The 13,771-nt window shown below is 34.0% G+C and overlaps 1 protein-coding gene across 1 annotated transcript; it reads right to left on the bottom strand.

Annotated features, from left to right (window-relative positions):
- Positions 1-257: 257 nt before the first annotated feature.
- Positions 258-12,650, bottom strand: LOC107625590 (serine carboxypeptidase-like 2). The gene is made up of 14 exons (XM_016328271.3): positions 12,334-12,650; positions 10,991-11,139; positions 5,640-5,716; positions 5,093-5,212; positions 4,491-4,593; positions 3,189-3,226; positions 2,915-3,013; positions 2,647-2,733; positions 2,306-2,458; positions 2,149-2,220; positions 1,254-1,366; positions 1,032-1,145; positions 626-671; positions 258-506 (listed from the first exon to the last, which is right to left on the bottom strand). The coding sequence occupies exons 1-14, from the start codon at positions 12,486-12,488 to the stop codon at positions 423-425; spliced, it is 1,410 nt and encodes a 469-aa protein (XP_016183757.1). The 5' UTR covers positions 12,489-12,650; the 3' UTR covers positions 258-422.
- Between the last annotated feature and the right edge of the window lie 1,121 nt (positions 12,651-13,771).

Genomic DNA, 13,771 nt, shown 5'->3' with positions numbered 1-13,771 from the left:
ATCTTTTTGAATAACCATTTATAAAATCAATAAAAAAATGAATATTTTTATCAATATGACATTACGTAATTAAATGTATGTATAAAATTACTTTATACAGACAAAATATCAAAATTAAATTCTTTCTTTTAACTATAAAAAAAAATTAATAATTTCACTATTTTTTTTCCTTCAACTTTTTTTTCTTTTATTCTGTCCATTTAAATATAGTTTGTCAATTGTCATCCACTAAGGTGTCCTCATCTTGGTCATATTAATGGGCTTAATATTCACTTTTTATTCCTGGCACTGTATCCCATGTAATACAATAGTTTAATGACAACATATAAAAATTATTTTAAATTTTGAAAGTAAGTTTTTGTTGCAAATATTTACACATTACATAATTAATAATTAAAAACAAACGATAGATGAATGAGCAACTACAAAGGGACATTAGAGAGCCACCTAGAGAACATGGCAAAACCTTCATCAGGCTTGTACTCAGGAGCTGTATGCCCTGCACCCTGCAATTAAGTATTGAAAAGAGACTCAAAATTTTTCGTCATGCTTTAAAATTTTCATTGAAAAAAAAAGAAAGAAAATAAAATAAGACTTGTAATTAAAAAATTTAACATTTTCTTACTTTCACTGTTGCAAATGTCATTTGATTTGCGTAAGTTCTTGTGAATCTGTTCAAAAGACAAATCATTCAACAAGATTTGCTTGCATAAACATTACACGCCTTAGGGTGTTCATTGAATAGAAAATATCAAAAATAAATAAGTCATTATCATAAACTAAAGAATAGATATACCGGTAAAGAGAAATACTTGGATGAACAAATCATTTTGTAACCAAGTTTAACCAAATCCTTTTTCTTATGCATCTCCTCTTTTTTCTTCAATTGATTTTTATTGTATCAATAAACTATTGGAGCCACTTGATTGAACTTGATTACTAAAATAACTTGGTTATGTAGTATCACCGAATTGTAAATTAGACATATCTACTCTACTATATTATAAAGGCTAAAAAAGATTCTTGCTTACCCTGCAACTTGACCATTCAAAAGCCATGGCCTCCAATCATCTACAATGGAGTAGTTTAGAGCCCTTATCCACGCTTGAGTCGACGAGAAAGGAACCTCTACATCATGATCGCCACTGTCAAGAAAACATCATATCAATGGCCGTATACAAAAATATTTTATAGTGATATTTACATGTGAACATTGATATTTACATAAAACTCAAAGGTACAAGAAAACTTACCTGTATATCAAAGATCGATAGCCTTTTGCGCTGAGATTTACATGAAATTCGAAGCTACTAGTGATTTCATGGTCAAAATCAGTAGTGTAACACCGTTCCCATTTCCCTATTTCCTGCAGAGCATTGAGCAGATGCAGAATTCGGTGTTCGAGCAGAGAAGAAACAAGCGAAGTTGAAGAATCCAAAGATAAGCTTTTGATAATGAAAACCGCAAGTTACAAATGCTAAATATCATTTAACGACATATAACTACAGCTAACAAAGTCCAACTAACCATGGTAATTAATTTAACTCTAGCTAACAAACTATGCCTGCTGTCACTTAACTAACAAATTAAAAATAACTAACAAATAGCTAACAAACTAATTGAAATTCTGTTAGAGATATCACCAGTTATATGCCTCGCCTTATCAACTTAAAATTTTTGAAAAATAGTTTCATGACATGACATCAGAACTTCTGTAATTCAAAGATGATTTCAAAAATAAAAGAATTTCAGTATAAGGTAAATAAAAAGTGAAAAGAAAGCCTATACAAAAAATGTACGCAAATCCTTCAAAATAGAAGCTCTTGTGTAAAGGGCTTATTAGAAATATAATCGTTCATGTGTCTCCTCTTATCAGCTTAAGCTCTTGGAAGAAGTAGTTTCATGACATGGTATTATCTTCTATAACCTAAAGGTCTTGAGTTCAATCATTGGTGATAAAAAAAATGAATTTTAGCATACAGCAAATAAAAAATAAAAAAGAAAGTCTATGCAAAAAATTCATTCAAATAAAAAAAATAGAAGCTCTTAACCAACAATATAGTGTTAATTTACACAGATAACCGTGGTAGATTTCGCTCTTGATCCAATAATATGAGACAGTGTTAATGTGGATTTATCATATCATACCCCTCTAACATGCAGTGCCTTGCGAACACTTGCATCATTCGCCCATTGAGTGCCGAGGAAGAAACCATAAATCTACAAAGAAAATGCAGGAAATCAAATTCAAAACAGGTTGTATTCAAAATGTGTGAGAACCTATTTACAAGATTTGCTAAATTACTTGGCAGCTCATTGCTGGCACTGTTAGATAAGAACTAAGAGAGGCCTCAGGCATTTCAGTCAAAAATCTCCTTTGCATCGCTTCATTGTTCTTAAGAGAATCATCTTCGCAATAGATATCCAAAATGTCGAACATATTAATTCTCGAAAGACACTGGAGATACCAATATGGTCAACAAAAAAAAATTCCATTGAGATTTACAAGAATCATACTACCTTCGTTTAAAAGTATTTGTCGCTTTCACTTCTGTAATACATTAAATTTTTCAATATATCAAAGTAGTGAAAGGGACGATTGGGAACATCATAAAAAGATTTGGATGATTATTAATTATTACTTACCTTTTGAAAATACTTCATGTCTCTTAAACACAATTCATTTTCTGAATCTATATCCATATACTCTCCTTTGCAATTTCTCTGCAGTGACTGTTATGAATTACAGAAAATAAGGATCATTGGGATTTCCTTGTAACATTTTTCGATTTTTTCTTAAATGCACATTACATAGATTGCTATATGAGTCATTAAAAATATAATGCTATTGAAATAATTCAACGGAAATTTAATTGTCACTGAAACTGAATACTTAAACACGAAACAATATTACCAAATAGAGTTCATCGGAAATAAGTCCCATTCCATGAACATATGGTATCTGATCATTTGACTCTTTCTTTGTGGTAACTGGGTTTCCTAATAGATATCCCTGTGAAAAATTAAGACCAATTTAGGCTTCATAGTTCATAGTTAAAAACCACACTTTACAGAAGGTAAATTATTATTATGATTATTTTGCATTGCAGTCTTTTAATAATGAAAACATTTTTTTTCTTTTTTATGTACTAATGTGTTGGTAACAGAATCAAAGAAATTTAACAAACCTGTAGATTTATCCAGGGATGGAGACCTTTATCATTTCCTGTTAATCAAGGAAATTTAGTAATAGCTAGTTTAATCATAATCATCTGTGAATCAAAGCTTTATATATGTTAGTTATGGCTAGAACAATTAAACTTTTCAGCTTCTAATGATAAATAAAATATTAATTATGATCCAAATCAATCATTATGAGAATTGGTTAATGGAGGAAAAATCAGTTTTAGAGTATTTTGTGGGATCAGAAGGTACTTTCGGAGGTTTATTATAATGTGGGATGATATGATGTTTAGGTTAAGTAATTGTTACAAATGGGAAAGATAGTTGTGTATAGAAAGGGAATTGACAAACAATGATTTTCATTGTGCGGTTTGCTTGGTGTATGGTGCGCATAGGAGAAACTTGTTGTGTGGAAAGAGTTGAGTTTTCTATCGAAAATATGTCAAGTTCCTCTTTGCTACATGGGTGGCTTCAATGAGATTGTGCACTTGGAAGAAAGTAAAGGCGTTACAGCAACAGCGGAAGACTTTAAAACATGGATACAGGATATGGAACTGGTGGATATAGAACCGAATGACCGTAAGTTTACCTGATTCAAGAATCAATCGTGCAGTCTAATTGATAGAATATTGGTGAGTTTGGTTTTATTGTTATCATTTGGAGCACTTGGTTAGAAAGAAATACAAAATTTTCAAGAATCAAGAAACAAGTGTTGCGAAAGTAGTCAACAGGTCAATTAGGAATTACAAAGAGTGGAGTTATATTTAAACTTTTGGGTTGTTGATGACATTGCCAAAAATGATTAGAAATTAGTTTATTTTATCTGTCTAGTACTTTTTTTTATACTCCACCTTGTTGTGTTTTCACCTTGTTGTGTTGAGCTTTTTGTTTAAAAAAAAAGGATGACACCTTTATTGTGTTAAAAGAATTATCAAAATTCCTTTAGCAACTACCGAATTAGTCCCATGGATCCTCTCAATTTTTTTCACAAAAGATGTTATAAGATAGAAGATCACATTTGACAACATTAATTAAGACAAAAACTGAAAAGATTCATTCTTATTACAAGTCCAACATCTATCAAGGGTAAGGTCTTTAAAGAGTTTAAGTGAGACATTTCTAACCTCATTAGCCAACTTACAAGGTTAAGTTAATTTTCAAATTTTTTATGCAAATCATATCCATAAAATTAATAAAAAAGGAAAAACAATGATACAACCGACCTATTTAAAAGGACTCAAAGTTTGCAAAGTGATTAGTATGAAGTATGAATCAGATTTTATCATCGAAAAAAAAAAACTTATTACCATTTGAAATTTCCTGAACAATAGCTGGAGCAGGAATTCCAGAGTAAGAATCAGCTCCCATATAAAATTTATTTGAAAGAAATTCCGGATGTTCAATAAACCACTGCAATCATTAAGGCATAAGTGTGACAGATTAATAATAAATCATACATAGAAGAAGGTAGATAACATGTTTTGAGCTATTGTGAATAGGTTGAATACCTCAAAGTAAAATAAACTATATTATAAACAAACGAAAGATAGAAAGAAATAAAAAAAAAAGATATAATTAGCATGAAATACGATGGAAGCTTCAAAAGTTACATTTTTGAGCTTTTCACTTATAAAAAGTAGTAGTATTAATGTCTGGTACAATTTTTAAAATTGTAACTTTCTAAAAAGTTATTTAAGTGTTTTTAGAGAAGTTAAAAAAAATGACTTCTCTGATAATAAAAAAACATTTTATACATTTATTTTAAAATAAATACTTTTAAAATTAAAAAAATAAATACAAAATAACTTATTTATAAATTACTTTTAATATAAATATTTATTATTTAAATTATTTTTTCAAAAATAGCTTAATTAAATTGTTTATCCAAAGTGGGTCTTAGTAACTTTACCTTCCTAATAAATTGATGGGTGTGGTGAATAAGTTTCCAATCACTTCGATGGGAAATGACATCTTTTGCATATGAGAAGCCTGTTCCAAATGGCAAATCTACAAAAATAATATTAGATACCTGAAAAAATTAAGAAAAACACCATTAAAATGATTAGCAATATAAAACTTTCTAAAAACAAGATATAAAACAGAATCATGTAAAAAGGATTGTTGCATAACTATTTAGCTATATATGTTAGCACTTAATTGATAGTGAACAATAAAGGTGTGTTTCTAATTTCTACACACCCTCGAAAAGTTGTAGTTTTTTTTTTCAAAAATTTATTATATACATTTTAAACTAAAGTTAAAATTTCTATTAGTTATCAATTAAAAGTTTCCCTTTTAGTAGTAGTTGTCAAAAATAGCATTTTTAAACCTATTATTATGATTTCAATGTTAGTTAATTAGCTGTACATTCCTTAAACGAATAGTAATTACCATTACTAAATTTGAATAGAGTTCAAGAAACAAAATACAAATTTCTTGAGGATGGAATGCATTACCTTTGTCCATGACTGTGGCCTCAAAACCAAATTAGGTAAGCTCCCATTGTATTCTTCAATTTTAAACTTTATTGGACCTATAATTTGCAGTTGATGGCCAAAGTAATTTTATAGATGTTGGTAGGAACAATTTCAGTAGGAAAATTGTTAGTGAGAACAGAAAAAACTAAACTAAACACAGCAAAATACTAAAATCACAAAATTATTGTGCGAATTAAACTAATGATATTTGTGTATTTTTTTTATTGAGTGACTTAGATTTCAAATGCAGCAACATGTACACTAAGAAAGAAGAAAAGAAAATCAAATAATTTAAAAAATATGTTTCAACTTAATACAATTTGGTTGAAAAGTACAAACAAACTTTTGAGCAACTTTGTAAAGGCTTTATTTTTTTTATTTATCTTATACTATTTTTTTTTTTTACCTTTGAAGTGTACCAAAAATCGAATTCTTGATTTTTCAGATATGAAACTAGTTATCCTAAAAGTTTAAGCTGTTAGAAACAAGAGACTGAGAGAATAATATGAAAAGTGTATTATTGAGTTGTATTGGAAAGTACAATATACAAGAGGTATTTATAGCTGCTAAATGAATCAGAGTAATAAAGGCATAGAATCCTATAATTAATATACAGATATACTACATAAATATAGACGATACTAATTGATCCTAATTGATGCTAATGATTCTCTAACATCCCCCCTCAAACTCAAATGGGAGCTAAGGATACCAACTTGAGTTTGGATAACAAAGTCCGAAAGCGAGTCGGGTGATGAGCTTTCGTGAAGATATCAGCAGTCTGATCCAGTGTTCCAACGGCAATGAGACGAACAGCATCAATAAGGATACGTTGTCGAACAAAGTGACAATCAATCTCAATGTGTTTGGTGCGTTCATGAAACACATCATTATGGGCAATCTGAATAGCACTGCGGTTATCACAAAAAACATCAGTAGGAGACGACTGAGGAGCACCCAGATCTTCGAGAAGCCAACGAACCGAGATAACCTCAGCAGTGGTGTCAGCGAGGGCACGGTACTCAGCTTCTGTGCTTGAGCGAGCAGTGAATGTTTGCTTCTTAGCACGCCAAGAGATGAGAGCGTCGCCAAGAAACAAACAGTAACCAGTAGTAGAACGACGATCAGTGGGATCACCAGCCCAATCAGCATCAGAGTATGCCTGAAGGGTCAAAGAGGAATGGGCAGAAAAATGAAGGCCATGAAATAGAGTGCCTTTGACATACCGAAGAATGCGAAGAACTGCCGCATAGTGAGTAGTACGAGGAGCTGACAAGAACTGGCTGAGGATATGAACCGGATAGGCAATGTCTGGTCGGGTGACAGTCAAGTAGACGAGACCTCCAACTAACTGGCGATAAAGTGTCGGATTATCCAAAACAGTGCCATCCATAGAGGTAAATCGAACATTAGGCTCAAGAGGAGTAGACTCAGTGCGACTATCTGTAATCCCAGCGCGAGCAAGAAGATCTGAAGCATACTTAGCCTGAGAGAGATAGATGCCATCATCGGTGGAGATGACCTCAAGACCAAGAAAATACCTGAGAGAACCAAGATCTTTCATCTCAAAGGTACGGTGAAGTGAGGCCTTGAGAGCAGAGATACCATCAACATCATCCCCAGTGATTATCATGTCATCAACATACAAAAGTAGAAGAACAACTCCACGTTCGCTTTTACGAATGAAGAGCGCATTCTCATGAGGGCTAGAAGTAAAACCAAGACTGCATATGGTAGTGCTGAACTTGTCAAACCATTCACGAGGAGCTTGCTTAAGTCCATAAAGTGCCTTGCGAAGGAGACAAACCTTATCAGAAGGACAAGAATATCCCGGAGGTGGTTTCATATAGACTGTCTCTTTCAAATCCCCATTAAGAAATGCATTCTTCACATCCATCTGACTGAGAGACCATTTTTTAACTGCGGCAATGGCAAGAAGAGCTCGAACAGACGTAAGGCGAGCGACAGGGGCAAAAGTCTCTTCATAATCAATACCATACTCCTGCGTACAACCTTGAGCAACCAAGCGGGCCTTATAACGGTCAATAGAGCCATCAGAGCGAGTCTTGATCTTGTATACCCATCTACTGCCCACAACTTCCTGATCAGAAGGAGGATCAACCAGATCCCAAGTGTGTGCTTTTTCAAGTGCCTGTAATTCTTCTTGCATTGCTTGTTGCCAATTTGGGTTTGAGGAGGCTTCTCTGAATGTCTTAGGTTCATGTTGATGAAGAATAGTAGAAAAGCAATGGTAATCAAGAAGATGAGGAGGTGGATTCCTTACCCTAGAAGAACGAGCAGGAGGAGGAGGCATGACGGTAGGAGCAGGATCATCGTCCGGTCTGGAAACATCGGGAGATGGAGAAGGCGGAGGAACAGGAGGCTGTGGAGGGTCACTCGAGATAGAACCTGTAGAATCATCACTAGGAAAAAGATCAACATTGGGGTTAGTAAACAAAGGTGACTGAGTAGTAGGAATCGACTCAAAGGATGAGAACCGAGAAAACATGTGGTGCTCCCAAAAGACAACATGACGAGATATACGAATACGTTTAGAAAGAGGATCCCAACAACGATAACCCTTGTGTTCAGTGCCATAACCAAGAAAACAACACATACGAGCCCGAGGTTCAAGTTTACTATGTTCATGAGGCTGAAGAAGAACAAAACATACACAACCGAAAACTCGAAGAGAACTGTAATCTGGGGGGGTATGAAAAAGACGCTCAAAGGGAGTAACATTACCAAGAACAGAAGAAGGGAGTCTATTGATAACATGAGCAGCAGTAAGAACAGCTTCACCCCAAGTACGCTCAGGACACGAAGAGGAAAGGAGCATTGCACGGACGGAGTCAAGAATGTGACGGTGTTTGCGTTCAGCTCTACCATTTTGTTGAGACGTACCAGGACAAGAAAATTCAGACAGAGTACCCTGTTCTGCAAGAAAGGCTAAGAGTTTGGAATCACGGTATTCCATAGCATTATCACGTCGAAAAACCTTAATGGCTTTGGAAAACTGAGTTTTAATCATAGTAGCAAAGTTGATATAGATCTGAGGTAACTCATGGCGATTAGTCATCAAATAAACCCAAGTAAAACGGGAATAATCATCAATGAAAACAACAAAGTATCGAGCTCCGCCCATAGAGGCAGTGGGAGCGGGGCCCCAAACATCAGAGTGAATGAGATCAAAAGGAGAGCAAGCAAGAGATGAATTATTGTGAAAAGATAAAGCAGGTTGTTTGGCAGTTTGGCAAGAAATGCAGTCAAAAGATTCATTCGGAACCTGACCTAAAACACCCTGAGATACAAGAGGACGCAGTTTTCCTAAGGAGGTGTGGGCAAGACGTTGATGCCATAAGTGAAGGGTAGAGGGAGAAGAAGCAGCACAGAGATTTGGTACAGGAGGAATATGAAGACTTTCTAGTTCAAACAACCTTCCGACCTTACGTCCAGTCCCGATAATCTGTCCCGTCCGAGGATCCTGTACACGGCAACCAGAAACAGAAAAGGTGACGTCAAAACCCAGATCAACAAGTTGACCAACAGAAATAAGATTGAAGTTTAATTTGGGAATGTAGTAAGTATCAGGAAGATTAAGAGATGACTGAGATATAGAACCCTTGTGTGTTGCATGCAAGAGGGAGCCATTTGCAGTATTGACAGAAGGTCCATTTGTAGTTGCAGACATGGACGAGAAAATATTACGCAACGGAGACATGTGATTAAAGCAACCCGAGTCAAAGTACCATTTAGAAGTACCTGGAGGGCTCGATAAAGCAGCAGGGGTATTACCAGAAACAGAGAGAAGACGCTGTAGAAGAGATGCAATATCAGATAGAGAGACAGTGGTAGGTTCAGTAGTAGCAGCAACAGCAGAAGCAGGCGCAGGACGTGGTGGACGAGTAGGACAGGTAGTAAGCAAATGTCCCGAGAGCTTGCAATAACGGCAGAACAACCGTGAACAATGGTAGCTAATATGCCCTTTCTGGTGGCATGTGCGACATTCAACAGAGGGACAGCTAGAGAACGGGTGCCCGAAACGGTTACAGTTGCGACAGAAGGCCCCCTTTCTGTCTGTGGTAGCAAAAACATCTGATTTTTCCATAAAAGGAGTCATAGAGAACAAGGAGAGGAGAAAAAAACTGCAATTTCGGAGCAGAAAATGAGAAAACGGATGGCAAAATCGGAAAGAGCTCACCAAAAAACCTTAGGAAGGGTCCCACTTGTCTGCCACGTCAGCGCCACGTCAGCGATGCGTCAGCGCCACGTCAGCGAGCGACGACACGTGGCAGCACCGGATAGGCGGAAGGGGACACGCTGGCGCACAGGTGGCACGCGGGTCGAGGGTCGGGTCGGGTCGGGTCGTCGCGGGTCAGGGTTGCCAACCAGCTTACCGGGTGACACGTGGACGCGCCTGGGCCGTCCGATCTGAACGAGATCCAACGGCTACTGAAGCTTCTGGATGAGAAAAGATGGTGGTGGACAGCGATGTTCTGACGGCGCGTGGGGGCGCGTGCGGTGGTCTTTGGCGGCGATCTCGGCGGCGTTGGGAAGCTGACGAAGAGAAGAACACAATGATGCTGGAGGTGACGAACCAAAGCGTCGGAAACAGCTCGAAAATTGCGATCAAAGAGGCACGAGTGGCAGCGGGAGGGAAGATCAAACTGGTTGTGGCAGCGACTTTCGGCGGCGCGTGGGGGCGCGTCCGGAGGCGGATGGCGACGGTTCTGGTTGCGTTGGAATCACGGCGACAAGACGAACAAGATGGTTATGAGGGTGACGAACCAAAACGTCAAAAAGAGAACGAAAAAGGAGGCCAAAGAACACTGCCGACAAGGAAAAACAAAGGGGCTATGAACTAATATTCATCGGAAAAAAAAGGCCTAAGCTCTTGATACCATGTTAGAAACAAGAGACTGAGAGAATAATATGAAAAGTGTATTATTGAGTTGTATTGGAAAGTACAATATACAAGAGGTATTTATAGCTGCTAAATGAATCAGAGTAATAAAGGCATAGAATCCTATAATTAATATACAGATATACTACATAAATATAGACGATACTAATTGATCCTAATTGATGCTAATGATTCTCTAACATAAGCTAATAGAAAAAAATAACATTAATAGTTATAACTCTAACAAATGGTTTAATGTTCTCACTTCTCAGGAGACAGATGGAAGCAAAGGTCTTATTGGTAAACAGAGATTTTTTTTTTTTTTTGGTCATGGGTAAACAGAGATTTTGGATAAATAAAGAATACATGCATATACGTGTAATATTTAAGGAAAGAAAAATATGAAGGAAGAGTTGATATATATTACCAATTTGGTAGGCAAGGCCAGAAAATGAAGAACAACCAGGACCACCAGTTAGCCATAGCATAAGAGGATCATTTTTAGGATCATTTTCTGACTTAATAAAATAGTAAAATACTTGCAAGTCATCATCTGTCTCCCCCAATCCCACGTACCTGTAGTAAAAGACATAAACCTCGTATTGAAAGTTGAATCTGTATTAAGTTATATGGGTGGTTACGCACGTTAAAATATCTTCATTGAAAGATTAATCGCTAAAATATGAGCACATAACCTGTGTCCTGTACTCCTGTTATATCAAATGGTTTATTCAGACATGTTAAACTTTAGTCATCATAAATAGTCACTTTTTATTTGTCATTTGGAATTTTTAAATTACTTTTTTATCTTTATATTTATGATTTTTCTTTAAGAAATGTTAGAGAACTGGTAGAATTTATTATTTTTAGTCATCAATCTAATTTTTTTAGTTTAATAATTCAATAACGTACTTTTAGTTCATATTTTTAAATATTAATGACTAACTGCTGACAAAATATTTTAGCATTTCTCTTTTTCTTTTTGCTGCTAAATTTTAAATTTTGAATCATAAATTATAGGTTAAACTTTAAATCTAAAGTCTAAATTTTCCGGTAAAAATTTAAAAGTAAGTTTAATACTAAAAATTAGCTAATGTTAATGAATGATAAAAAAATTAATTAATATTAATTTAAAAGAATGAATGTAATTACACAATCGTGTAAAATGTTTTATAAGTGTATTAAAATTAAACTCTTTACTAAATTCTAAGTAGTAGAAAACTTGTTTCGAAAAAAAAAAAAACATAAATAGCTCAAAAATCTTCTCTAGAGCAGCATCCGAATGATACTACTACAAAACTAGCCAAATTAGTACCACGCACCTGAATAAAATATAGAGAAAATAATAAATTGATCTCTGATTATTTTTGTTCGTAAACATTTAAATTTTTTAGAATTTAAAAATATATTTATGATTTTAACTTTTTTAAAATTTGAGTGTATATATTGATTTCTGAGTTTAATTTGTCTAATTTTAAAAACTCTCTCATGTGTACATTTATATCTGTAATTTGATTTTTTTCGTTGAATCTGAACAGAATGACATGAGGAATCGATATATCTAGATTTTGAAAAAGTGAAAGATATTTTTAAATCTTCAAGAACTTAAATGTCTACGGATCAAAAGTCAAAAACCTATTTATCATTTTCTCTAAAATCTAATTACCACTTTGATCAATTATTACCCATAAACTAAAATAACTCAAACAAAAAAAAAGAAAGAAAAGAAGAATCTAGAACTGAAATGGTGAACATATATGCTGAGCGTACCCAGTTTCAAGATAAAAGGGGAGTGGGCCATCAAAACCAGGAAGGTATTCAACTTTTGCAGAAGCAGCTTCAATCTGATGAAATGCTATCTGCAGCAAAATTGTGAGAACAAGAAGCAGTACTTCAAAAGTGCGCAGAGAAGAAGGAGCCACCATTGTTCAACACTGGAGAAGCTTCAATGATGTAAAAGAAAGTCAACTTCTGCTGCTGGTAGTTGTTGCAGAATCAAGAATGTGTGAATTCACGTTTTAGAAAAAAATATTAATTAATGAAATGGGTACGGGAGTTTGTTGAACAATTGAAGGTGTCTCTGTCAAGTGTCAACCGCACGGAAGGACTTCACTTTTTTCAAGATCAATCATGAGTTTAGATTCTTTAAAGTAAAAAAAAAAAAAAAGTTAAAAAAAAGTAATAAAGTGAGAATTTATAATTCTCATAAAAGGTGTATTTTATTATTTTAATTTAAAAATAGTTAATTTTTTTTATTTTATCACCGTATTAATTTTTTTAATTTAAAGAATCTTAATCCGTCTATTATATAGGTAGAGAAAAACATCCACATGTCTGAAACTTGCAGAGAGGCCTGCATTCACATGCGGTGTTTTTTGGCCAATGCTAGCATGAAGAAGTGATTTTTTTTCCTCAGGAAAGGAAACTGCGTGGTGTAGCCCATTGTGTGACACATGGGTTTGCGTGACTACACGCGCAGACAGTGTCTGCTAGCGGTGACTGACTAGGCAGGAGTTTTGTCTAGAGTGAGGTAATTAGGAGAGTTTAATTATTGGTTAATGAAGGTGTGTTAGTTATTAAGCTTTTTGGCATTTTGTTGGTGAAATTTTTGTTTTGATTGGGCTTTTTGTTGGGTTATAGAGTAAGAAATGAATATTGTAATATTTTTTTGTTTGTATGGTATATCTGATATGTTAAAATTTTTGTGCATGAAGAGGATTTTTTAGGACACGTGATGAGTAAAAAAACCGAAAACAAAATAAATGAACATATATATGGAAACACTTTTTTAATAAAATGATATTTGGTTTTATTTATAGAAAGAGAATTATATAATTCAAAAATGAAATGTGTGAAGCAAAATTAAACTAAAAATTATTTCGAATTAAAATTAACATATGGAAAAAGTTTTCTTTTTTTTATTTTGAAAGTTGAATAATTTTAATTAGTAAATAAGTTCAACTAAATTAATCTAATAATTTATGAGAAACCTAAAAAAAATAATAATTAAATTTAGTAATAAAAATAATTTATTCACATTATATATATATATATATATATATAATATAATATAAAATGTTGATTATTTATTAGTCGGTGTTAAAAATATTAGAAATTTTGTATCTAATAAAATTCTTATAGTTAGGACAACAATAGCTAAAAAAATTGTAAATCCATATATTTTAATATTCAAAATTAATTTTTGAAG

This window comes from Arachis ipaensis, chromosome B2 (assembly GCF_059453495.1).
Source record: "Arachis ipaensis isolate K30076 ecotype BB chromosome B2, ASM5945349v1, whole genome shotgun sequence".
NCBI classification, from domain to species: Eukaryota; Viridiplantae; Streptophyta; class Magnoliopsida; order Fabales; family Fabaceae; genus Arachis; species Arachis ipaensis.
This window is presented reverse-complemented; position numbering and strand designations above follow the sequence as displayed.